Below are 23,146 nucleotides of genomic sequence, written 5' to 3'. Positions count from 1 at the left end.
GTCTCTACTGCATGTGGAAGTCTGTGTGTTTGCTTTTTGGTGTCTGATCAATGGTCCTATATGTGTATGATACACAGTCATGTTGTGTAAAGTGTCATATTGTATGCCATTTATTGAACTACTGAATCAATTCAAAAGGAATCAAATATTTTGGAATATTGTACTATTGTTTTCTGTGACATGTTTATAGGAACCAACTGAATAAAATGGATTTGTTTCCAATATTTTCTTTAAGATGCTTTTACACATGCCCCTGAATTGTAAGGGCATGGGGTATCTGTTGGACAATAGAAACACCAGCTTTCTGAAGCACTCACGCCTCTCCAGTTGTGCCTTTCCTTGTTGTTTCCCACTGTTTCCCATTGAACTCTTCACGAGTACTGTATATTTTTCTTTCAAGCCTCTATTTGAAATTCAAATACATATGCAGATTATGTTCTCTTGTGTTATCAACACTATAACTCAGCAAACAACTTTCCAAACAACTCTTTAACAGGTTTTACATACACGTTTAATTTTTGGTTTGAGGCTTCAGGAAGCCTTGTACTTTACTGGTTTAACTTCTCAAATGACTAGTTTGTTGTCTCTACTGCATGTGGAAGTCTGTGTGTTTGCTTTTTGGTGTCTGATCAATGGTCCTATATGTGTATGATACACAGTCATGTTGTGTAAAGTGTCATATTGTATGCCATTTATTGAACTACTGAATCAATTCAAAAGGAATCAAATATTTTGGAATATTGTACTATTGTTTTCTGTGACATGTTTATAGGAACCAACTGAATAAAATGGATTTGTTTCCAATATTTTCTTTAAGATGCTTTTACACATGCCCCTGAATTGTAAGGGCATGGGGTATCTGTTGGACAATAGAAACACCAGCTTTCTGAAGCACTCACGCCTCTCCAGTTGTGCCTTTCCTTGTTGTTTCCCACTGTTTCCCATTGAACTCTTCACGAGTACTGTATATTTTTCTTTCAAGCCTCTATTTGAAATTCAAATACATATGCAGATTATGTTCTCTTGTGTTATCAACACTATAACTCAGCAAACAACTTTCCAAACAACTCTTTAACAGGTTTTACATACACGTTTAATTTTTGGTTTGAGGCTTCAGGAAGCCTTGTACTTTACTGGTTTAACTTCTCAAATGACTAGTTTGTTGTCTCTACTGCATGTGGAAGTCTGTGTGTTTGCTTTTTGGTGTCTGATCAATGGTCCTATATGTGTATGATACACAGTCATGTTGTGTAAAGTGTCATGTTGTATGCCATTTATTGAACTACTGAATCAATTCAAAAGGAATCAAATATTTTGGAATATTATATGTATGACTCAAAAAGTAATTTATATTGGGGGAAGACTTGGAAAATGTTGCTTTGCAAAATGCTTATTTGCAATAAAACACACATTTAGTTAAGTCTTTCCTCCACAATACTACCCAGAGCAATCAGCAAAAGAGTGAAACTGATTACTACTCATTACAAAAGGCACATTTGCATATTGAAAACTGCACTGAACCGTACACTGTTATAAAACAACTGAACACAGGGGTTTAGGCAAGTAGATAAGCCCCACCCCACGACCGCTCTTCAAAGTCTGATTGGTTTAGATGTTGTTGACAAATCAGGGGGTGATAGCGAAAGTTACTTAACGGGAACCAAAGTAATACCCATGTGACACGACAAATGAACAGCTAGTCCGGGGTAATATGATTTGTTTTGTAACTGTGGAGGTTAAAGTTTTGTCATGTAAGTTAGCTAAGTAACGTTACCTCCAGAAAGTAGTTTCAACGACACCGCGGGTCTCGTTTCATCGGCTTAACGTTAGCTAGCTGGCTAACGCTTAGCTACTCCCATTGAAATTTGATTGACACCTGGTACACGAGAGGGCACACAACTGCACTCAGAGGTGAGAGTAACCTTTATAAGCGCACTGACGTCGAGGTGTTTGCTGACTGTCTGGTAACAACTTCACAACCTCGCGTATAGTAGTCATTTCAGTCGTGTGATGTTGTTTTAGGTTAACTCACCTTAATGCTTTTAACGCTGCCTATGGAGTTAACTTATCTGTTCGGCTTTGCGTCACCCCCCCTTTAAGTGCTAATAACTACTTCTGTTTCCCTGTTTGTATCTGACAGTGCGGAGCAGTAACGACATTAACATGACTGCATAATTGGCATGACAGCAGACACTGGAGGGAGGATCGGCACGATGGAGGCACCGGGCCGAACCACCAACTTCAACTTTTCACATGAGGAGGAAGACCCGGATTCCCCTGCCCTCTCGTCCACCATGTCCATTGACAAGCTGTTCCCGGCTCTCTTGGAGTGCTTTGGGATCATATTATGTGGATACATCGCCGGGAGGGCAAACATCATCACGTCCACCCAGGCCAAAGGATTGGGGAATTTCGTGTCTAAGTTTGCCCTCCCGGCGCTGCTGTTCAAGAACATGGTGCTGCTGGACTTTGGTAATGTCATCTGGCCATTCCTATGGAGCATCCTCATCGCCAAAGTGTCTGTGTTTGTCATTGTATGCGTCCTCACGCTGATTGTTTCCAGTCCTGACAGCCGTTATAGTAAGGCTGGACTCTTCTCAATATTTGCCACCCAAAGCAATGACTTTGCTTTGGGGTATCCCATCGGTAAGTACCATGCCTTTAAGCCCACACCATAGACCCACACCCACAGTGCTTTTCATTCACTGCTGCAACTGTAATCATGTTGTCTAAATGTTGCCCATCCATCAAACCAAATGTATAATTATCTATTTATTACACTCTAAACTACCTTTCCAGGCCCTCCTTTTATCGACACTGCTTCCATGCAAAACATTTCTGACACCAAGAGTGTTGATCATTACTGAGCAAAGTGGGATTCTTTGTGTTGTACAAGGATTTGCAGAAATATAAACATGTGTGAACATGCTTATGCTCAGCTACCTGTGGTTGAAATGGAGAGGTGTACATGAAATTTTGAAAAGAAGGATAATCAATGTTACTGTTCATGAAAAGTTTGTCTTTTACAGACACTCAGCCTTCTAATATTCTTCTCAGGCTTTTATCAAATGTAATACACAAACACAACTTAATAACACAATTTTGCAAGTTACTGATAGAGTTTAAGTTAATTTCAGCAGTTCTTTCTCATTCCAGCAACACAGAATTTAGAGCAGCATCAACTTGATAGTCATATATTTATGACTATATTATTTTCCTCACATTTGAGAATCCAGTGGTGACATTTCCCAAAAGTGTTTTGTTTTCACTGCAGGACACTTCCTGTATTTCCATTTCCAGGGACTTTCTGAGTTGAACTTTTGTTGTGCTTCATGTTGAAAGTTAGAAGAAAGATGTATTTTAAACATTTTTTGAAACATTTTTTTAACTGACGCTTTTATCCAAAGCGACTTACAATTGCTATACATGTCAGAGGTCGCACGCCTCATGAGCAACGAGGGGTTTAGTGTCTGTTAAGTGGATGGGTCATAGTGGTGGGGGATTGAACCCGTGTCTCTCACACCAAAGGCATAGTCTTATCCATTGCGCCATCATCACCCCTCTTACATAGGGCCATTTTTTTGTGGGAGGCTTGCTGCGCACTAGCATGGTTACTTTATATGGTGAGGTTTACCAAGGTAGATGTGAATAATTGTGCATCACGCAAGCATGCTCAAATTTGCAGATTTTTCTTTGAAGCTGTGAATTTAGAACCTTATTTCTACCTAGGCAAAGGGACCCTGGGTAACACTTACGCACAGGGTTCTATGTGTAAACATTTCTTACACATGAAAAAGTGCATAAACCAACATATTTCAAGTTTTATATTCCAACAAGTTAGATGTGTCAAGTAGGCTATGCTAATATTGAGCCATTTGTCTTCATCTTTGTCCACAGTTGAGGCCCTGTACCAGAGCACGTACCCAGAGTACCTCCAGTACATCTACCTGGTTGCGCCGGTGTCCCTGATGCTTCTAAATCCCATTGGCTTTGCCTTCTGCGAGATCCAGAAATGGAAGAATCAGGGAAACCACCAGAAGAGCAAATTCCTGATTGTGGGACTTGTAGTTTTACAGGTCCTGAAGAACCCTATTGTATTCATGGTTGTCATTGGCATCATCGCCCACTTTGCCCTGCACCAGACAATTCCTGCCTTCATGGCTGAATTTGTGGATGGCTTGGCCAATTCTTTCGGGGGAGCAGCTTTGTTCTACTTGGGTCTGTCCATGGTGGGGCAGTTGGGGAAATTAACCAGATCCACAGTCGTGACACTGATATTACTAATAACAGCAAAACTGTGAGTGGAAAAAACAAACACCTTTACTGCACCGGAACTTTATTTGGTACACAAGATGATTTAGTATGACCTCTCTTTTATAATGAGACATGCTCTAGGAGTGTAGAGAGTCAGCAGGTCAGAGCTTTGTAAAGTGCTTCCAGCATGTTGTTTTGTGCTCATGGTTTGGGTGACTCAGGCTTTCTCAGACCACAAGCCTTTTACCAAATGGATGACATGTTAAGATGTTTCAGGAGTGCGTAGCATGATAATAGCTAGTGTATTTAATTACTTAAGTACCACTGCATTACTCAGCATAGTGTTAACTAACCTGTCAAATAATGGGTTCATGACACCAGTCTTCTGATTTGACTTTCAGGTTGTTAATGCCTTTGATTTGTAAGGACATGGTGGATCTGTTGGACAATAGCAACACCAGCGCTTTGAACCACTCAAGCCTCTCCAATTATGCCTTTATTTATGGAGTGTTTCCCACTGCGCCAAGTGTCGCCATCTATGCTGTCTATTACAACGCAGAGCTTGAAGTTGTGAGTTGTTTACATCTATCCCCCAGCCTCCTTTCTGCCAGTCAGATACTGTACTGTTTTTGTCTTTGTAACTGGCTATATGCGATTTCTTTATTCTGTTTCCTAACAGGTCACCTCTGGTATGGTGATCAGCACTTTTCTCTCAGCTCCGATAATGTATGTTTCTGCCTGGTTACTTACAATCCCTTGGATGGATCCTCAGCTTTTGATGAATTCACTGCAGAATGTCAGCTTTAACATAAGCATTGTGAGCTTAGTTGCACTGGTGAGTCGCAACTAGACATGTCAGTGTCGCATATGTAATCTTGTTATTTGGCCAATCTTCTAAAACTTGACTTGTTATTGGCTGGTTTATTGGTGTTTTTTTGTTTTGTCTCAGTATGTGGAAACTCAGGTCAAAGGGAAGCATTTATTATAACATGTTCCACCGGGCACAATTCACTATTGACATTACACACTTGCTGTTCATCTGGAAAATACAAAAACATATCTTGTTAGATGTTTGGACCACTGTGGCAGGTTAGCATTAAAAGGTTCTGTCATTTAGAGAATGTACCAGCAAACAGATGTTTTACTAACCGACATACCTACTTCCCCATTTATTCTTACTTTTATCTTGTCTTTTAAGGAACCTGAAACTTGTTGCTATTGACAATGAGAATCTTTGCAGTGATGAAACATATTCACATTTTCTATTTGTATACTTAAATTGTTCCTCTGCAGTGTTTCTGTTTCTTAAATTTTGCCATGCTGTTGATTAATTTCACCTCGCCTTTGCCTTTAAGAAGAATAACCAGACAACAATGTCATAATTAGCATCTGTGCAAAGGCTTTGTGCTGTTAAACATGAATAACTTGAAATCTATGTGCTTTTTTTCTAAAAGGTGTGGACAATTGCTGTCATGTTTTTAACTAAGAAATTCAAAAGGCTACCTCACATGTTTACAGTCAACCTTTTCTTTGCACAGGTAAGCACACTTGCACACTCTTATTTACTATCTAAATTGATTTCATTATCCATGAATTTAATTGACAAAGATATCAAACTGTACTTAATGTAACTTTACATCAGTAAATTCCTGTATTTGTTATGGTATGGTCTCTAGTTTCTTACCAGTATTGGAATGATCCTGTGGAACTTTGTGGTGAAAGAAGACAACTGGACTGGGCAGGTCCTGACTTTCACATTATTATGTACCTCACTCTACAGCAGTTATGTGTGGCCAGGTATGCTGTGTGCACACAAACCATCCACCCATATTTAACCACACAGTAAACTTGTAAACAGTAAATCTAACGATGAAACTATCGTTTTGTTGTTAGGTTTGATAGCACTCTCTCTTGTGCTCATGAAGAGGTTTGAGGGTCTGAAAGTTTCACCAGCCGTGTTTGTCACTGCAGGCTGGGGGTGAGTCACTTTAAAGAAGAATGAACACAGAAACGAAACTAAGCTAGTTTGTCTTGTCCACTAAAAGGTGGTGCCATAACCAGAGCACTTGCCCTAAAGTAGAATTCACATATAGGTTTTGTATACATGAACAGGTGGCATCCAAAACAAAGCTCCACAATACTGATTTTCACAGGTGTAATGATTCCTCACTTCAGTGTAATGATTAAACAAACGTTTAAGTTCCTGCAAATTTAATCATCAATTCAGTGTCATTTAGCTGGTTTATGTTTTACACTTTGAAACTGTGTGTGGTTTCTTTATATAACAGGGTTCCAGCCTTAGTAACTGCTTCGTTGCTCATTTCTGGGGAAATAATGTCTGACACAATTAACCCATCGTTCTTTTACGGCAAATCACAGGTAACAACATAAGTAGAGATCATTTTTTCTATTTTCCGCCATTTAAGAACTGTTTCTGAACAAGCAGAGGATTATTTTAAATTCTGCATGTCTGTATGTGCGCTCTTTGACAGATAATCTGCACTGCAGTTGTAGCTGCCATTAGCATACTGCTGGGAGGGGGCTGTCTTGTGTGTCTCAGTAGAGGAAGCTGGGCCCAGAATGACCAAATCCAAGAGGGAAACTCTGCAGAGGATCTTGTGACCGAAGTGGAACCAGAAAACCAGAATCTGTCTGAGTCATCAGGAGATCTCAGCAGAGGTACTTTCTCTCTTATGGAGACCATTTAACTCCATGAGTGACTATTATTCAACAAGTGTTTGAATATGTCACTTTAGTGACACTGAATAAAGACCAGGTTGTCAAGCACAATAGTTTAGTAATTAAAACCAAAGCACATGATAATCTAGAGAATATAGAGGCAGAACCCACGTTGGACAGGAAAGGAATGGCACAATGAATAATCCAAGTCAAGACCCACAAGATCCACAAGTCGTCCAGAGCAAACTATCTCGTAGGCAGTGCAACTCCTGTCTGATGTTCACCCTTCCACAGATAATTTTCAGTTACGTGAGTAGAAAAATGCCTCTGCAGTTACAAAATCACAAAAGAAACACAGAATAGACAAAAGTAGGGGGGGAAAAAACATTATCTGGAGAAAAACATGATACGCTGAGTTCCTGGTAAGTTTAGTTCCTTATTTTAAGTAAATAAGACTGTAGAAGCACATGCCTTTGACTTTTAATAAAGCCTCCCTGGCTGAAGTTTGTGTTACTTGGAAAGCAGGAGCAGAGTAAGGAATGTCTAGAAAGGAGTGGCTAGATGCGTTGGTCTTCTAAAGTCTGCACGCGGTAACTGAATCATGATCTGCTCAAGACTTGCATTTCAAGTTTAAAGATCATCATTATGATAACAATGTAGGCAACCACTGCTAATGGATGCAAACCAGTATTGCATGTGTTGAAGGCAATGTGATAAGTTGGATACTAGGCTGTTACTGTACATCATAGCAACACATCAAAGTACTGTAAATATACTGATAAAGACTTAGTCAGTAGAAAATAGAGTAAAATAGAAAACTAAACCGTAGAAGCTGCTGAATGATTTCAAAAACGCTCAAATCACAAAGGGAAGTTGCATGAAAAGATTCCTGATCAAGGCGAGATGTTTTTATGTCAACCAATGAAATGAAGGCTGTATTCTCACCTTGGTGAGAGTAATACCAGTACATTTATAAGTGTTGTATCACTTATAAATTCTAAAAAAGAAAATTGTAGTACTTTGGTACTACTTTTGGTAAAAAATCACTCTCACTTTTATCTCTTTGTTATCAGCGTGCCTCATATGCGACTGTGCCCCAACCCAGCCCATGCCCGACATGATCATCAGCGCAAATATCAACAACACACCACCTACACTCATGGGTATTGTATTGACAAGCACCAGACATAACATTTTCATTCTGCTGGAATTTAAAATGTCTCAATAAGTGAAACCTAAACATATCAGCACAGAACAACAATAATCATGTAACATTTGTTTGAAGAATGTGTAGCTTTCTCTATAATGAACAATATTCAGTATTTTAAATCTCTGTTCTGCTGCCACCCTCAGATCAGTGTGAGACTAGGTGCGAGTCCACAGACTGCCTGCTTGTCGAAGTGGAGGAGCTCCAACAGGCTGCAGATAGACAAGTGGCCCGTCATGTGCTCCTATGTCTGCTCCTGACTGTCACCTTGCTTGCCGTGAGTAAACCACCACCTTTCACTTCTACATCGACATGAAGTCAGCCTTAACTGCCTGCATTATTGTGTGTAGGGCATCACAAACCAAATTAGAAAGAAACGGCTGAGTGATTTCCAACTCTTGTCAGCATCAGTGAAGACCTTTCTAAAGAAACCCATTAAAAAAACATTTTGTTGTGTTATTTGGATTATTATTCATTGACAAAAAAGAAAAATATTAAATAATAAAATAATAAATACCCATAAATCTTGTGGCACATGGTTTAATGTGTTTCTGGGAATCTAAAAAAGGTTGAGAAAACTGTAACTAAGCCACATTTTTTAAGGCAGTTCAGTAGTACACATCAACACTTAATTTCACTCTACTGGTTTTACAAGCTAGTACTTGGTAACCGGATTTGCTTTCTCAAACATCTTAATCCCTGTTATGACAGAACTTGTCAAGCTGCTTATGGTTGCTCTTTAACCGTGACCCTGGTAGACTTTACCTGGAGCTGCAGTTCTTCTGTGCTGTGGCCAACTACGGACAGGTTGGTGTTCCCGATGCTGTAGTACCAAGATTGTAGGGATATGTTATCTCACAGTGTCGTGACATGTTTTTTCTTACCAGGGGTTTCTTTCATTTGCTCTGTTTGGGCTGGACAAGCATTTTATTATACTGCCGTTTAAGAAGAGGTAAAATTTATTTAAAGTCACACTCTTAAAAGCCTATTTGAAGTTTTTTTTAATACACACAACATACTGTATGTACTGTGTATAAATGTTATGTGTACACTAAACAGTGTACTGTGACCATGCATTTATATTTTGTTTTTGTGAACGGTTTTAGGTTATATAGTCTGTGGTATCGAAAGAAGCAAGAAGATCAGCTGCAGACTGATTTACCTGAGGATGTCAGGATGACCTGCACCCAGTTCACAAAATACCACAAAGACCAGTGTTCTCATGACATTGTCAAAAAGAGAAGGTGAGGGCACTTAAGTCTTACTGCTCTGCTCTGGTTAGAGGTTGATGAGAACATGTCTTGAAAAAACATGTTCAATGATGTGTGCCGAAACAAGTCCTGGTAATCATTTCCCCACCACTCATACCTAAAGTCCTTGTAACTTTTATTTCTAATAGTTTTAGTGCATGTGGGCTCTGTCTGCTTGTTCTTCTAGACATTTGGGTGAATGCTTCCTTTGATTTTCAGGTGTGGTAAGAAGACTAGGGTGGATTGTTTTCTTGGCTGTGAACTTGTGGAGTGGCTGCAGCAGGTGGGCTTGGCTCAGGACGTGGGTGAGGCGGTACTCTATGGAACGCGGCTACAGCAGGGTGGTGTGCTCCAACACATCAAGCAGGAATACGACTTCCAGGACAGTCGCCTTTATTACCGCTTCATGACATAAAGAGTACCTGCACCCAGACAGAAAATTGTGTTTGCACTGCCGTGATTTGTCCTGAACAGCACAAGGCAGTATTATGCAGCGCAACATCAAAGTCGGGTGTTGGAACAGACCATGACGGACTGTGCTATTGGGTGTTTAGAACATACTTGTGCAACAGACTTGTAACTTTCAAACAAAAAAGGCTTGAAACAAGACTTTTTTTAAAATACTGCTTTTAAAATACTTTTTAAAAATACATTTATATGCAGTCAACAGATGCAATTTGACTTTTAGTTGTTGTACTTTATGTTTGGTCATTGACTGATGATGCACAAAGCGCTTCCTCACAAAACAAATTATAAGTGCAAATCCCACTCTACATTCTGCTGAATGTATTATTTCATTTACTGGGACACTTCACACTGTATTATCACTCGTCCACCAAAGCCACTTGCCAAAGGAAAAAAAAGGGAAGATGTGGTTAAATCTTCATCCACTTTTTTAGAGTTTATTTGTAGTCAGTTTAACTTGTGATTAAGTTAGTTTCACCAGTTTGTTAACTGGTAATGTAGCATGAAGCATGAGTATTGTAGCTTTGATAAGCTGCAGTTTAACATGACTCAGCATTGATGTGAGTCACTATGTAAGCAGTATCCCAAAACACCATTCCAACATTAAAAACATTATTACTTTATTTTAAGTAACAATAAAAGCAAAGTTTAAAAAAAAAAGGTCTGAATATCGATGACCGTGGGACTGAACACCTGAAAAAATGAATCTCAGAACTCAGGGAGTGTTAATGCATGTGTTTACAACGAAGTGTATCCACCTGAAGAAAAAAAAAAAAAGCTGCTGTAATTAATTTTTTCTCTCAGGTAATAGTAGAAAACTAATTCTTTCTGGCTTTAAAGATTTATGTTTAACAAAGAGAAAACTGGTGTAAAAACAATTGTCTTTTTATTCTGTCAACGGCTGAATATTTATGATATGGATTTGTTTGAAAATAAATTCTATTATCGAACCTCATTTATGCATCACGTAATGATTTTGTTCTGTCCTGTATTTCTTGTCAATGGAATCATACATAAGTCTTTTTTTCAGTATTGTATGTATTGTAACGTAGGATTTGTGAATTACTCTGGGCTGCGTAATGCTTATACAATGATGTTAAAGGGTAATTTCATTTTTAAACCCAAGCCCTATTTTCACATATTTTTGGGCTGTGAACTGGCTGCCAGCTGAAGCCATCTCCTGCGCAGGACCAACACAAAACATCTTGTACCAATTTGTTGACTCCAATAATGTGAAAATTAAAATTCAGAAATTGCCCTTTAATAAATATTCAGTTGTATTCTGATTTATCATACGAGCATATTTGTACTTCTACCCGACTAGAAGGTAAACTGCAGAGGCAGATACTGCTATTGTCACCCTTGAGGCCTGTTCTGTGGTTCCAACAAGTAGTGGGTCTCTCAGCTTTTGTTGTACACAGCCATCTCCTCCTTTACAGAGCTTGAGAACAGATCTGCCCAAATGTCAGGTTCCTCAATACCATGTGTAAGAAGGCCCTCCATCTGTGCCATCTTTTCTTTCTCAAGCTGCCTCAAACTTTCTGTGATCTTCTTTCCTCTGTCCTATAGACACCAAACAAAAAAACAATTTTAAGTAAATTTTTTGCAGCTAAATTACACATTTAGGTAAAGGCTTAAATTAAATAGAAAACCTTGTAGGATTCAGTGATGGCAGCCACCAGTTCATGTTTGACAAACAACTCGTGTTTGCGGTCAGGTTTGCACTGGAAGCGGGGTTTCTTCTTCACAGGGTCATCCTGACCATAAGTGGGAGAAGTTGTTTCTTTCAGCGGAATGAGGTTCTTCACAAAGATGAAAGGTTTGAACAAAGACCTATTGCACAAAAGATAAGAGATACTTATTAAATCACCATTAACGGTGTTGTGGAAATTATATTCCTGGTGAGGGGTTAAGCAAAGAATTGAGTTACAACCAACTGTTGTCTTTAAAGAATTTATTTAACAAAAGAGAATAAACAGAGAAGAGTGGTCCAGAGACCTGCAGCCTAGGGCAGCTTCGGGCGTTTGGCCTTGAGCAAAGGGATGCATCATCATTAATATTTTTGATAAATTAATTATTAATATAATATAAAGTCAGATTATACATGATTTGCAATTTTTGAGGCAATAATTTTTACATAATTATTCTCATTTTCATTGAGAAATATATTTTAATTATTATGCTGTGATTTTTGCATCGATCTGCACCAAACAAATTTGTTTTCTTAAGTCTGTATATGATGTGTAGGCAGCACGACAATATTTATTTTTGTTGGTATTTTGACACATATCACCTTTAACAAATCTTGCAACTCTTGCAATTTGAAAATTACAGTAGGCCACATAGCGATTTCGAAAAGATTTCAATTAATTGTTCAGGCCCAACTGCTGTCAAATTTAATTTAAAGGACACTTTATCAGCCCAAGTGAGATGAAGCGCTGTACCTTTCAGGGTCTGGAGTTGCTGTAAAATAGTGAACCCCTGGCAGAGTGGGATCACTGGGTATCACAGACACCATGCTTCCTGTGGTCATGAACATGCCCTCCATGTTGATGCCACTCTCTTTATCCCTCAGGATACCCATCATTGACTCAGCAGTGATGTGACCTTCAGTACAGAAAATCAACACATGCATAAACAGCGGTAGAAGTCACGTATCATCTTCCTCCTGCGCATTACTTACCATTGCTCTTTTCCAGCAATTTCTTCCCCGCACAGTATCGGGTCCCAGAGGCTTCAATTCTGGCTGTAGTCAAAAAGGAGAAGACTGTGGCAAAGTTGAACTGAGTCTTTCCATCCCACCAGCCTTTGCTTCGTGCATATTCCCTCATTCCTGGATGTTCCTTGTCTATCTTAGTCGTTATGCCATACTCGTTTGAAATGTTGCGGTATCCACCTAGAGAAGTGTAAAAAGAGATGATTAGTCACATCTTACTGATACAATACATTTAATGCCATTATTCAACAGAAACCACAAAGTGTTCAGTGTTACTATATATCAATGTCCATGTGATGATCTGTTTATCTACTACTTCACTTGTGAGGCTGTTTTAAGCTGACTTTTATGTTATGACTGCAGTAACACAAAAAGGAAGGTAGCCCTTTAATTTGAAAGTGAAAAATTATTATCATAAGAAAAGCTTGGACTGGCATGTTAAAGGAGAAGGACCTGGCTGCGGACAAGATGGTAGACATCAACCGCATTGTCGTTGGTTTACAGTTACTTAGAGGCTGCAAGTGGAGTAGCATTTGAACAGGTTAGCATAAATGCCAAGTTCAACTTTTATCAATTAAAGCCAGGTTTTAAAACTGCCACTATCGCTTTGTTAATTTCTGTTATTAAATTATATTAAATGCTGCCACCTGAAAATGTAGCATCAGTTAGTTAGAGTTAAAGGAAAAATTCTGCACATTTTATGTGGATGTCCAATCACTGTTGATGTCAAATGCAGTCCAATAAAGCAATAAATCCATCAGTGTGTGTTATATTGAATGAGAAAGCTGAGCCAAGTTGTTCTTCCTGCATCCAGCATGTAAAAGTAATTATACTTAAAGTATAATAATAATAATTTGGCAGTATATCTTTTTTTCCACTCCATTGAGACTGAAGAGATACCTGTCAAACTAGCTAGTGACAATTTTACACAGTTCAGCTAGAATATGCTTTAAAATTTTACATATCTTAATGGGAATTTTGATGTAGCTAATAAGTTACATGACTGCTCATTGAGGTATAAAGTCATCACTTGACCAACCGACCAGCAGGGTCAGCAGAGTGGTTGCAGGTTACAGGTGTTTGATTATGTAAGTAACAAAAAAGTAACTAGACTCTGCTACCCAAATACTTTGTGTACTTTTGGTAAGTTTCATGGTTTTAGGTTTACAGTACATATTCAACTATCAAATATGAGTTTAACATTCAGTTATCCGTATGGACAACTTTTAATCATGCAGTGTGTGTTGAGCTTTTTTGCTGAAGGTTGTCGGTAAAGCAGAGTCAAACAGAGTGTATGATCTTGTATGGTCATTGAAAAATCTTAAATTGGACGAAGTCGAACAATAATGTCCTAACATGCAAATTGACAGTTGATGTCAATGCTGGCAATGAGACTCAAGTTATACAAACTTTTCTTTTCTGTTATGACTGGGTACAAAATCAAGACTGAGATTTTCAAATGTCTTAAAGATCCAAAAGAGATACTTTCATTGTTTTGAATAAAGATGAATCAGAGATGATGGCAAAGGCAGAATAACCCCCGCCTTTGTTATTGTTAGTAACTTATTTAAATAAAAGAGACCAGAGGGAGAAGTTCTGCTATTTTTAAAAAGCAACAGCCAGGTCCTCTTGGGCTACAGATACTGTATTTCTTGAGCCCAATACCAATATTGATTTGAGAGTTTATAAATGCCTTAAATTTGGTTATTGAAGATTTGTAACTAATGCTGCATTCTAGGCTCTCGGAAATTTCAACCTCCAACTAGAAAAAGTACTGATGTCGGAACACCACCTGAAGTGGGAATTCTTGAAAAAACCTCAACTTCACGAGTAGCATCTGAATGATGTCACACAATAATGGCAGCGCCAATGGAAGCACACATTATAAATGGTAAACCATAACCTATAAGGCAACATGAAGCATATTTGCATGTATTTTAATTACAAGTATACATACTATCATATATTTTAAAATGTTCTGCATATAAATTGATATAGAAATATTACCCGGTTGTTTGTTTGTCATTATAGGCCTACAATACAAGGTTATATAACTAAACCAAAGTTTTTAGTCCCTTCATGCTACACACACACACACACACACAGAGCTTAACAGATAATTAAATGTACATAAAATATGGTAAAATTTATAATAAATTATATTAATTAAAACAATAGGCTATATGCAGTTATTTATACAGCCTACAAAAGCTATGTATATAGAAAAATGTTGCCTATATTTTTATAGGTACACCAAGGGCACTGTTCAGGTTTCAATTGTGTGCACACTTCACAAAGACACATCAGTTTGTCCCGGTAAGCCATGTTTTCCGTTCACTTTCGGAGGAGTCATGCACCACCATGCACCCGGGACGCTTTGAGGTAAGAAGTAGTGTATTTCATCTTGGAAATTTCACAGTTCCGAGCAGTCTGGAACGCAGCATAAGACATGCTGAGTGGAACATTTTACAGTTGGAAAACTAACCTGCCAGCGCTCTCTGGTGGACAAACTATGTAATGGTGACACTGATTATAAACAACCTCAAACATATCTTTGCCATTTTGTACTGCAATTTCTTATATACTTCTTTTATACACAGATACCAATATGTCTGTGATAATAAAATCAGTCAATATAATTAATCTAGCAGAGTCTGACTGCAATGTGTTAAAAACTTTGATTTACCAAAAGCTGTAAACTGTCACTTTATAGTTGAGGCTTTTGACTATGGCATAGTTATCATGTCACTTCCTCCTTTTTTCTTATTCCTAGAGACATGTTGTGCCTCTAGGAATAAGTGCCTCTCTTTGTTTACATACTGAGCAAATTTCATTTCTTTTCTGCACTTAATTGCCCCTTTTACTACTGACCATAGACTCTATATAAAGCTACTGACCTGTTTAGGATGCCTACTTTCCCATGGTTTCTTTGTGGATTTAAATTATGGTACTGCAGGCAGAATAATAAAGTGCCTTTTGAACTCATTTCCTCGCCTTGAATTTCCAATGAGCATCTATCCTTTATATTCTTTGTGCAGTTACCTTCCACTCTCTCTGCTGCCCAGTACTTCCCTGATGTCTCCAGCAGCCATGCCTCTGTCCTATCTGAGATGAGGAAGCTGTTGTGGTAGGTGAAGCCACACTCATCCTCCATGCAAGATCCCCCCTGGCCATATTTCTCCAGCAGCTCAGTGATAACATTCACAGCTCTCTCAGCTGTGTCGGCTCTCTCAAGTCCAAGCCTGGAAAATTGTAGTTGCAGAGTCAGGTTTTGTGTTTCTCACAAATATACTCTGAACAGACAGAAGACAAATAAAGAAAAATACATAATAAATTGTTTCTGGCTGATACAATGGCATTACATTTCCCTTTGCACCTTAAGTTGAGGATAGTTTGGCAAGTAGCAGAGGCAAACAATTGGCTTTTCCCGGGGCTTTACCTGACAAGATCCATGCCGAGAAGAGCTTCGTCGCCGTCAGCACTCTCTCTGCCCCACACTGCTTCATTTCCAATACACACTTGATGCTCGTTTGCGCCCATTTCTGCCCCCCACAGCCACGCCGGTCTGCTCAACACAACTGCATGAGTGTGGGCAACCTGCTCTATCTCTATGTATGTACACTGTTCACAAGAGGACACAGGGATATAAGCTGGCATGTTCACACACCAAGGAGCAGTCACAATGTGGGAAATTGAAGGTTGGAGGGAAATAACAAGCTGTCTGTGTCACCTACCTCAACCTTCTCCTCTGCACCATAGTCTCTGGCAGGAAAATACACAACCTCTTGGACTTCATCACAAGGCCTGTCAGAGTTTTTTCCAAAGACGACGCGTTGTCTTTCAGTGGAGGGGGGCAGAGCCACAAAGGTGTCACAGGAGGATGGGTGCATTTTGAATCACAAACCTGTTGAGAGTAAACAGAAAGAACCACTGATTGGACAGGTTACATTACTCATATTTGATTAACAGAAGCATGGTTACCTTAGCATAAGCAGCCAGTGCACCAATACCTTGAACACACCTCACTGATATAAATTCAGATTTAGAGTTAGAAGTTAGCCTTATGTATGCTGTGACGCCAGATAGCCAGACTAGCCAATGTGCAGTCATGTAATGCTGTGACTAAAGATTACTCATCATTACAACCAGCTAACATTACCTATGTTTGTCAGTCCTGCCGCGCACTGTCAGTGTCAGTTTCTATTCTCATTTCTGTTTCCATATGATTTAATCGGTCATAGTTCACGTTCTCTGACACGGAACCAGTACAGTGAGTCACGTGACTGAGCTGAAGTCAGGTTTATATTCATGGAATAACAGGTTAAGAAGGCACAGAGGGTTGAAAATCCCTCCTTTTCTTACATTTGTGCCTTATAATTATTTGTTTAATCTGTATTACTCTCCCAATATTATTACGATAGCAGTTGTTGTCCAAAAAGTTGTCTTCCAAATCTTTTTATTTTATTTTAATGATGTTGAGAGATTTGTCATCAGATAGAACATAATTTTTCATAAAGAATCACTGTGTAATTGCATCTGTCTGTGAAGCAGATGCCCATGTGTAACGATAAAATTTTAATTCAAATAATTAAAATCAGTCAACGTAGGTTTTGTCGTATTATATTTTCTAAATAATGTAACTATATTTTTAATCAACACTGATTGTTGTGGTTCGGATTTAAATATGTATTTTATTATTTTATTTTTTATTTCGCATACATGAAGTTTAAATGTTATTTTAACTTCTTTCTGTAGTTCAAAAGCCCCCAGCCCCCTAACAACCAATATAGAAGCATCTTCATTCGCATTTGTTTACTTGCGGAGGAAGCTACGCTAGCGAGTCCGTTAGCTAACACTACGCAAAGTTTGCCTTTACAGATCATCAGCCATGGGGAAGTCGTTTGCAAATTTCATGTGCAAAAAGGATTTTCACCCTGCGTCGAAGTCAAATATCAAAAAGGTGAGTGGTAGCTACACTTAGCGTTACTGTTTGAGAATAGTTTGACGTTGCATCAGATTAGCCTGCTAGCTAACGTTATGCTCATTGCTTATCATAGCCCCGGTAGCTACTAAGAGCTATCGTGAACCATTTCATAATTACTTGATAGAAAATGTAACGTTATAGTCCCTAGAGCGGACGCTTTATTCTGTATTAATCATGGGTGAAGACAAAACACCTAAGCTACATAGATGTTTTACACCGTTAGTTCACACGAAGTATGCAGTTAGCGTTGAACAAAGCTATTGGTAACGTTACAGTTAATCTTAGCTAAACTAAACTTAAAGGTACAGTGTTTCTTTAGTTTGCTGTTGTGGTCTTTAGATGGAGAGCATCTCTGTAAAATTTTAAATCATAAGTTGTTTAATCAAAATCTCCATAATTTATGCCTAAATAAAAGTTGACCAGTCGTGGCCATATAACTTCACACAAATGCTTTATACGTGTGAGTACTCACATCCTACTATTAGGTTTTGGTGGAATAACAAAGATACTATCAGTGCAGTTGTTCTACAATTTTATGTGCTTTTGGTTGCTAATATTTGCTGATTGCTAGATTTAATGTGGGTTATGTGATTTTGGATGTCAGTGTTGTTTCTAGATGTTGTAGTGTTGTATGTCCTCTTTGGTGTGTGTATGTTGTGTAATTTTAGTTATGCACTGCCCAGAGACAAGCTCTTAGGCACACCTGATACACTATATTAGCTGGCAATCATTATATTGTGTGTGTGTGTATATAATAGTAATAATTAGTCATTTAGCTGAAGCTTGTATCCAAAGCAACTTATATATGCTATACATGTCTCAGGTTACACGCCTCTGGAGCAACTAGTGGTTAAGTGTCTTGCACAGGGACACATTGATGTGTCGCATTGGGAATTGATCTCAGGTCTCCCACTTAAGGCATGTGTTTTAACCACTGCACCATCTCTGCCCCATATACACCTTTCAATCATACCTCCCAAATACATTTAATAAGTGATTAAATGCATGTTTACGTGCTTTATTCATTGATTTGCATTACTGCTACAACTAACAGTGAAATAAATTACTTTCAGAATTTATCTTTGAGTTTAAGAAGTACCAGAAAATAGTGAAACATGCCATTCACTATTTCCCAAGAGCTGATTTCAGCTGATCCAAGCTGATTTCCTCAGATATTCACTTTTAACATAAGTCAAAGAAAAGCAGCAAATCTTTACATACAAGAAGCTGAAACCAATGAATGTATGCTGTTTTTGCTTGAAAAATTGTTGCCAATCCATCCTCTGTTTGATCATTCAACACATCATCTCAGCCTGACCTTGGTTTGAAAGGTGGGTACAGGTCTATGATTGCATGTACAGCTGTGTAGAAATGAACTGACTTGTAGCCATTTAACTTGTCTGTGAGGCAAGTATGTTGACCCCAAAAATGTGTTGGAAATGCAAGACCAAGCAGAAAGAATGTGTGCTGTAATCATCCTTTTGTCTTTATCTTACAGGTATGGATAGCAGAACAGAAACTGACGTTCGAGAAGACCAAGCAAGAAGAACTTATGCAGGCCTATCTGAAAGAGCAGGACATTTACAACAACAGGTAGGATCAGTATTGCAGAGCACTGTAACTTATTTAGAGTCTAATGACAAACTAGACATATTGAATCATTTTTAAAGTTTCAAGGCCAGTGGACATTTTCTGAATACCTTCAACTTCTTGTTTTTACAGAAATGTTTTGAAAATGTTGAACAAAATATTTTTTCATCTCTAGGTTGTTGATGGGGGATGATCGTGTTAAAAATGGCCTCAATTTTATGTACGAGGCTCCACCTGGAGTATCTAATGGTAAGACATTACATCATCTCATTGTCATCATCTGAGCCGAGCAGTTGTGATCCCATCTAACTGAACTTCCCAAACACCATGTTTATTTTGCCAAATAATGTTTAATACTTCATTTGTTTTTGTTTTTTCTTGTATGATTGTCTTCTGCACTGAAGAGGAAAAGAAAGAGGTAAAACAGAGATAAAATATCAAACCTATACAACTCCACAATAAGAATGCATTGAAAATGTGTACACAATTTATGCTTGTTGGGTCTGTTTTGCATTGATTTTCCATTCATTTATAACAACAAGGGTTTTGCATACTAAAATTCATGTTGAAAATGTGTCTGCTTTTCAGGACGGGGAAGAAGAGTACAAGTTTGAGTGGCAGAAGGTGGCTCCTCGAGAGAAGTAAGTAGTTAATGTTTAAACACTGATATTTTCTTGCCATGTTGTCCAACACTCTTCCAGAATATGCATTCTTTTTAACCCTTAATTTTCTCATGTAGGTATGCAAAGGATGACATGAATATTAGAGATCAGCCGTTCGGAATCCAGGTGTGTGATGATTTTCATTTATCTGAAACATACTGCACCAGGGATTCCCAAGCTTGGGGTTCAATCTAAGGGGTCACAAAATTACAGTTAAACAAAATGGTTTTATTTTCCTTTTTTTCTTGTGAAATACTGGGTACTTTCACCTCTGCACCACCATGAAAAATCCTACAAAATTTAAACACAAAAGGAAAAGTTATGCCTTGGTTGCAACACATGTACAGACTCAAATATAACCTGTGACTAGCAGTTGCATGTAGACAGTGATTTGTAATTAGAGGTCACAAGCTGAAACAATTGGGAACTTCTGTATTATATAATACACTTTGTAAGTATAACACATTAATGGGATGCATTTTGCCTTACAGGTATGTATTGCCATTATTCAACGATGTGTATTGTGGTTTTGTTTAAATTATTATGCATACATCTCCAGTATTGAGACAATTCAAAGTAATTGTGTAAAGTAATGTTGTTAACTTTCCAGGTTCGCAATGTGAGATGCATCAAATGTCACAAATGGGGACATGTGAACACAGACAGAGAGTGTCCTCTCTACGGGCTGTCGGGGATCAATGCCAGCTCTGTGGCCACAGAGGAGGCAGCAGGTAAAGTACATACAGTCATGTCACAGTCAGTTTTATTTCTTGATATGTATGTAAAGAAACCACAACCATTTTATTTGCAGATTTATTTTGATGTTATTGAATAAAACTTAAGTAATTAATTAACTGACATAAGCATCGGCGGCAAGTTGCATTAACATTATTATATAAATATTTGGATCACTTGCATTAAGTAATCATTACAAGTTTAATTAAAAAATATATAGACATTTTACCTGCTGAAATTTGGTTCCCAAAAAGTTATATATATTGCATTTAAACATGGGTTGTTTTTGTAATGAAAAAAGTTAAAAAGAATGACTTGTATTTGGTACAAAATAAAACAGGGAGGCATAATATCTGTGGTGTTTGATATTTGTGGCCTATGGGTTAGCTTTAGTCTGTCACAGACTTTGCTGCAGGTACACCTACTGCATCTTTCCTCTCCAGTTTCAGCTGGAGCTCCCAGTTTTGAGCTGATTCTGACTTCTGCAATCAGCGAGTTGCGTTGTAAAGTAATAATGTTTACCCTGGGAGAGTCCAGTCAGTGCATGGTGTTGATGGTGGAGTGCTGTAATGGTCCCCCTCCTGTGCCGGGAGAAAAAAATGTAATTATTGTGTATTCTGATTCCTCTAACTGCTGCTTTGGCAGAGAATGATATTGTATGATTTGCTCAGCCGGAAGTGGAGTGAGTTGATTTGATGTCCCATTCTGTTAACAAAGCCGCCCCTGAAATTCCCACTGTGGAGATAGTGGTTGGCATGGGTTTGACATCAATGGGACTCTGAGGCTGTGATTTGTGCTAACAGGTCCGTCGATGCACCCCTCGGAGTTAATGGCGGAGATGCGAAACAGTGGGTTTGCCCTGAAAAAATGTGTCCTTGGTAGGAATGCTACTGTTTGTGATCCATCGCAGGTAATTGTCTGTCTCGCACTCTTTGCACACACAGGACTATATATGAACACACACACCTTCACAGAGAGAACACTAACAATATCTTTGGTGTGTCCCTAGCCCATAAATATGCCACAAAGGGGCAAGTTATTAGGGCAACTTAAGTCAAGTGAACAGATTTTCTAAAACAAAAAAATCATTGTTTAAGGCTGTTGATTTAATCAAAAATAGATTTGCTCAAATTGGCCCTTTTTAGTGTCATATACATCTGTATGTTGTTGTTTTGTGCTTTTATAGGAATATGTTGCCAGTGATGAAGAGGATGATCCTGAGGTGGAATTTCTGAAGTCATTATCAACCAAGCAAAAACAGAAGCTCCTCAGGTAAAAAGTGTAGCACAGTTTACAAGTCTTCATGTACGAAAGCTTTAAACTTGTTACCTTTTGTTTTTTGACAGTTTGAATATATATTTATAAGCCTCATTGATCGAGTAAGCTGAAGGGAAATCCTGATAAATGATCTGATGAGTTTCAAGGTTATCGTGATGTTTTATTCTAAATTTATTTAAAATAAAGTAAAATACATCTAGTTTAAAAAAAAAAAAAAGGTGTAAAAAGTGTTAAAGGTCCTTAAACACTTTCCTTTAATTTAATTCATAGACTTTAATGGTAATGCTCCTTTTGGAGAATGTTGATTGAATGTTTTTGTTCCTGTTTTACAGAAAACTTGATCGCCTAGAAAAGCAGAAAGCCAAGAAAAAGAAGAGCAAGAAACAGAAGAAAAGCAAAAGAAAGCACAAGAAAAAGCACGAAAGTAGTGACAGCTCTACGGACTCCTCCGATAGCAGCGGCAGTAGTGACAGTGGCTCAGATTCAGACAGTGATGGCAAGTTCAAGAGCCAAAAGAGAAAGAAGAACAAGAAAAAAGATTCCTGTCGGGATAACAGCTCTAAGAGCGAGCGGCGAGTCAAGAGTCAGAAAAAGGCCTCCTCTCATAGGAGTAGGTCACCGAGCCCCCACACTAGACAGAAGCAGCCTGAAGAGGAGTCCGGAGATTATAGACAAACAAGGACAGAGAGGGGAAGGACCAAGAGTCGAAATCGCAGCCCTGAGAACAAGATCAAGCAGGAGGGAGGTCAAGAGAGAAAGAGACACAACAGCAGGGACAGGCAGAGACCTAGCAGCTCTAAGTCTGGCTTGGACAGAAGTAGGAGCCGCGAGAAAAGCAGGGAGGACAGAGGTAAAGATGGGCGTCACAGTGGAGCTGGTGAGAGGAACAGAAGTAGCACAGATGGAAGGAAGGGCAGAACAGCAGATGGGAGGAGCAGAAGCAGGGAAAGGAGGAACGAAAGGGAGGGCAGAGGAAGAAGTAGGAGTAAAGAGAGAAGAGAGAGAAGCCAAGACAGAGCCAAAAGAAAGCACTGATTGTTTCCCTCTTACAATATTAAACAAAAAATGAAAATGTTTATTATTATATTATTTTTTTGATGACTGTTAGGTGCTATTGGTAATCAGTGTCCCTCTATTAAAAATCGCAGATATTGTGCGTGCGTCTTCTTTTCCTCCAGTAGAGGGAAGCAGTGGACAGTTAATAACTAGATGCAACTCATTGCACACTTGTGTTGTCTTGTGCTGTATGAAGGGGCCTAAATTAATTGATTACCATTGGAAGCAATTTTGCAGCTATGATCCCTTGATGGGGGGGGGGGGGGGGGG

The 23,146-nt window shown here is 38.6% G+C and overlaps 3 protein-coding genes across 5 annotated transcripts; 2 read left to right on the top strand and 1 right to left on the bottom strand.

The window, feature by feature from the left end:
* The first annotated feature begins 1,645 nt into the window (after positions 1-1,645).
* On the top strand, positions 1,646-10,810 carry gpr155a (G protein-coupled receptor 155a). Of its 2 annotated transcripts, XM_046053308.1 has the most exons (16): positions 1,646-1,911; positions 2,141-2,646; positions 3,898-4,297; positions 4,656-4,824; positions 4,934-5,089; positions 5,709-5,792; positions 5,931-6,051; positions 6,148-6,232; positions 6,543-6,633; positions 6,747-6,933; positions 8,007-8,096; positions 8,287-8,417; positions 8,852-8,947; positions 9,028-9,092; positions 9,247-9,384; positions 9,610-10,810. In XM_046053308.1, the coding sequence occupies exons 2-16, from the start codon at positions 2,181-2,183 to the stop codon at positions 9,803-9,805; spliced, it is 2,475 nt and encodes an 824-aa protein (XP_045909264.1). In that variant the 5' UTR covers positions 1,646-1,911; positions 2,141-2,180; the 3' UTR covers positions 9,806-10,810. The 2 variants fall into 2 exon arrangements, with proteins under 2 accessions (XP_045909264.1, XP_045909265.1); XM_046053309.1 differs by lacking the exon at positions 8,852-8,947.
* A 290-nt stretch (positions 10,811-11,100) lies between these two features.
* Positions 11,101-16,868, bottom strand: scrn3 (secernin 3). Of its 2 annotated transcripts, XM_046053313.1 has the most exons (9): positions 16,731-16,801; positions 16,553-16,596; positions 16,306-16,475; positions 16,011-16,192; positions 15,614-15,813; positions 12,539-12,751; positions 12,300-12,462; positions 11,508-11,688; positions 11,101-11,418 (listed from the first exon to the last, which is right to left on the bottom strand). In XM_046053313.1, the coding sequence occupies exons 3-9, from the start codon at positions 16,459-16,461 to the stop codon at positions 11,257-11,259; spliced, it is 1,257 nt and encodes a 418-aa protein (XP_045909269.1). In that variant the 5' UTR covers positions 16,462-16,475; positions 16,553-16,596; positions 16,731-16,801; the 3' UTR covers positions 11,101-11,256. The 2 variants fall into 2 exon arrangements, with proteins under 2 accessions (XP_045909269.1, XP_045909268.1); XM_046053312.1 differs by lacking the exon at positions 16,553-16,596 and having other exon boundaries at positions 16,731-16,868.
* A 488-nt stretch (positions 16,869-17,356) lies between these two features.
* On the top strand, positions 17,357-22,974 carry cir1 (corepressor interacting with RBPJ, CIR1). The gene is made up of 10 exons (XM_046053311.1): positions 17,357-17,531; positions 19,054-19,148; positions 19,321-19,394; positions 19,550-19,563; positions 19,734-19,786; positions 19,885-19,933; positions 20,418-20,538; positions 21,346-21,452; positions 21,729-21,814; positions 22,153-22,974. Exons 1-10 carry the CDS (start codon positions 17,460-17,462, stop codon positions 22,853-22,855), a joined length of 1,374 nt encoding a protein of 457 aa, XP_045909267.1. The 5' UTR covers positions 17,357-17,459; the 3' UTR covers positions 22,856-22,974.
* The last annotated feature ends 172 nt before the right edge of the window (positions 22,975-23,146 follow it).

Source organism: Micropterus dolomieu, linkage group LG07, assembly GCF_021292245.1.
Source record: "Micropterus dolomieu isolate WLL.071019.BEF.003 ecotype Adirondacks linkage group LG07, ASM2129224v1, whole genome shotgun sequence".
Classification (NCBI taxonomy): Eukaryota; Metazoa; Chordata; class Actinopteri; order Centrarchiformes; family Centrarchidae; genus Micropterus; species Micropterus dolomieu.
Note: the sequence above shows the minus strand (reverse complement) of the source record. Positions and strands in the feature narration are given on the sequence as shown.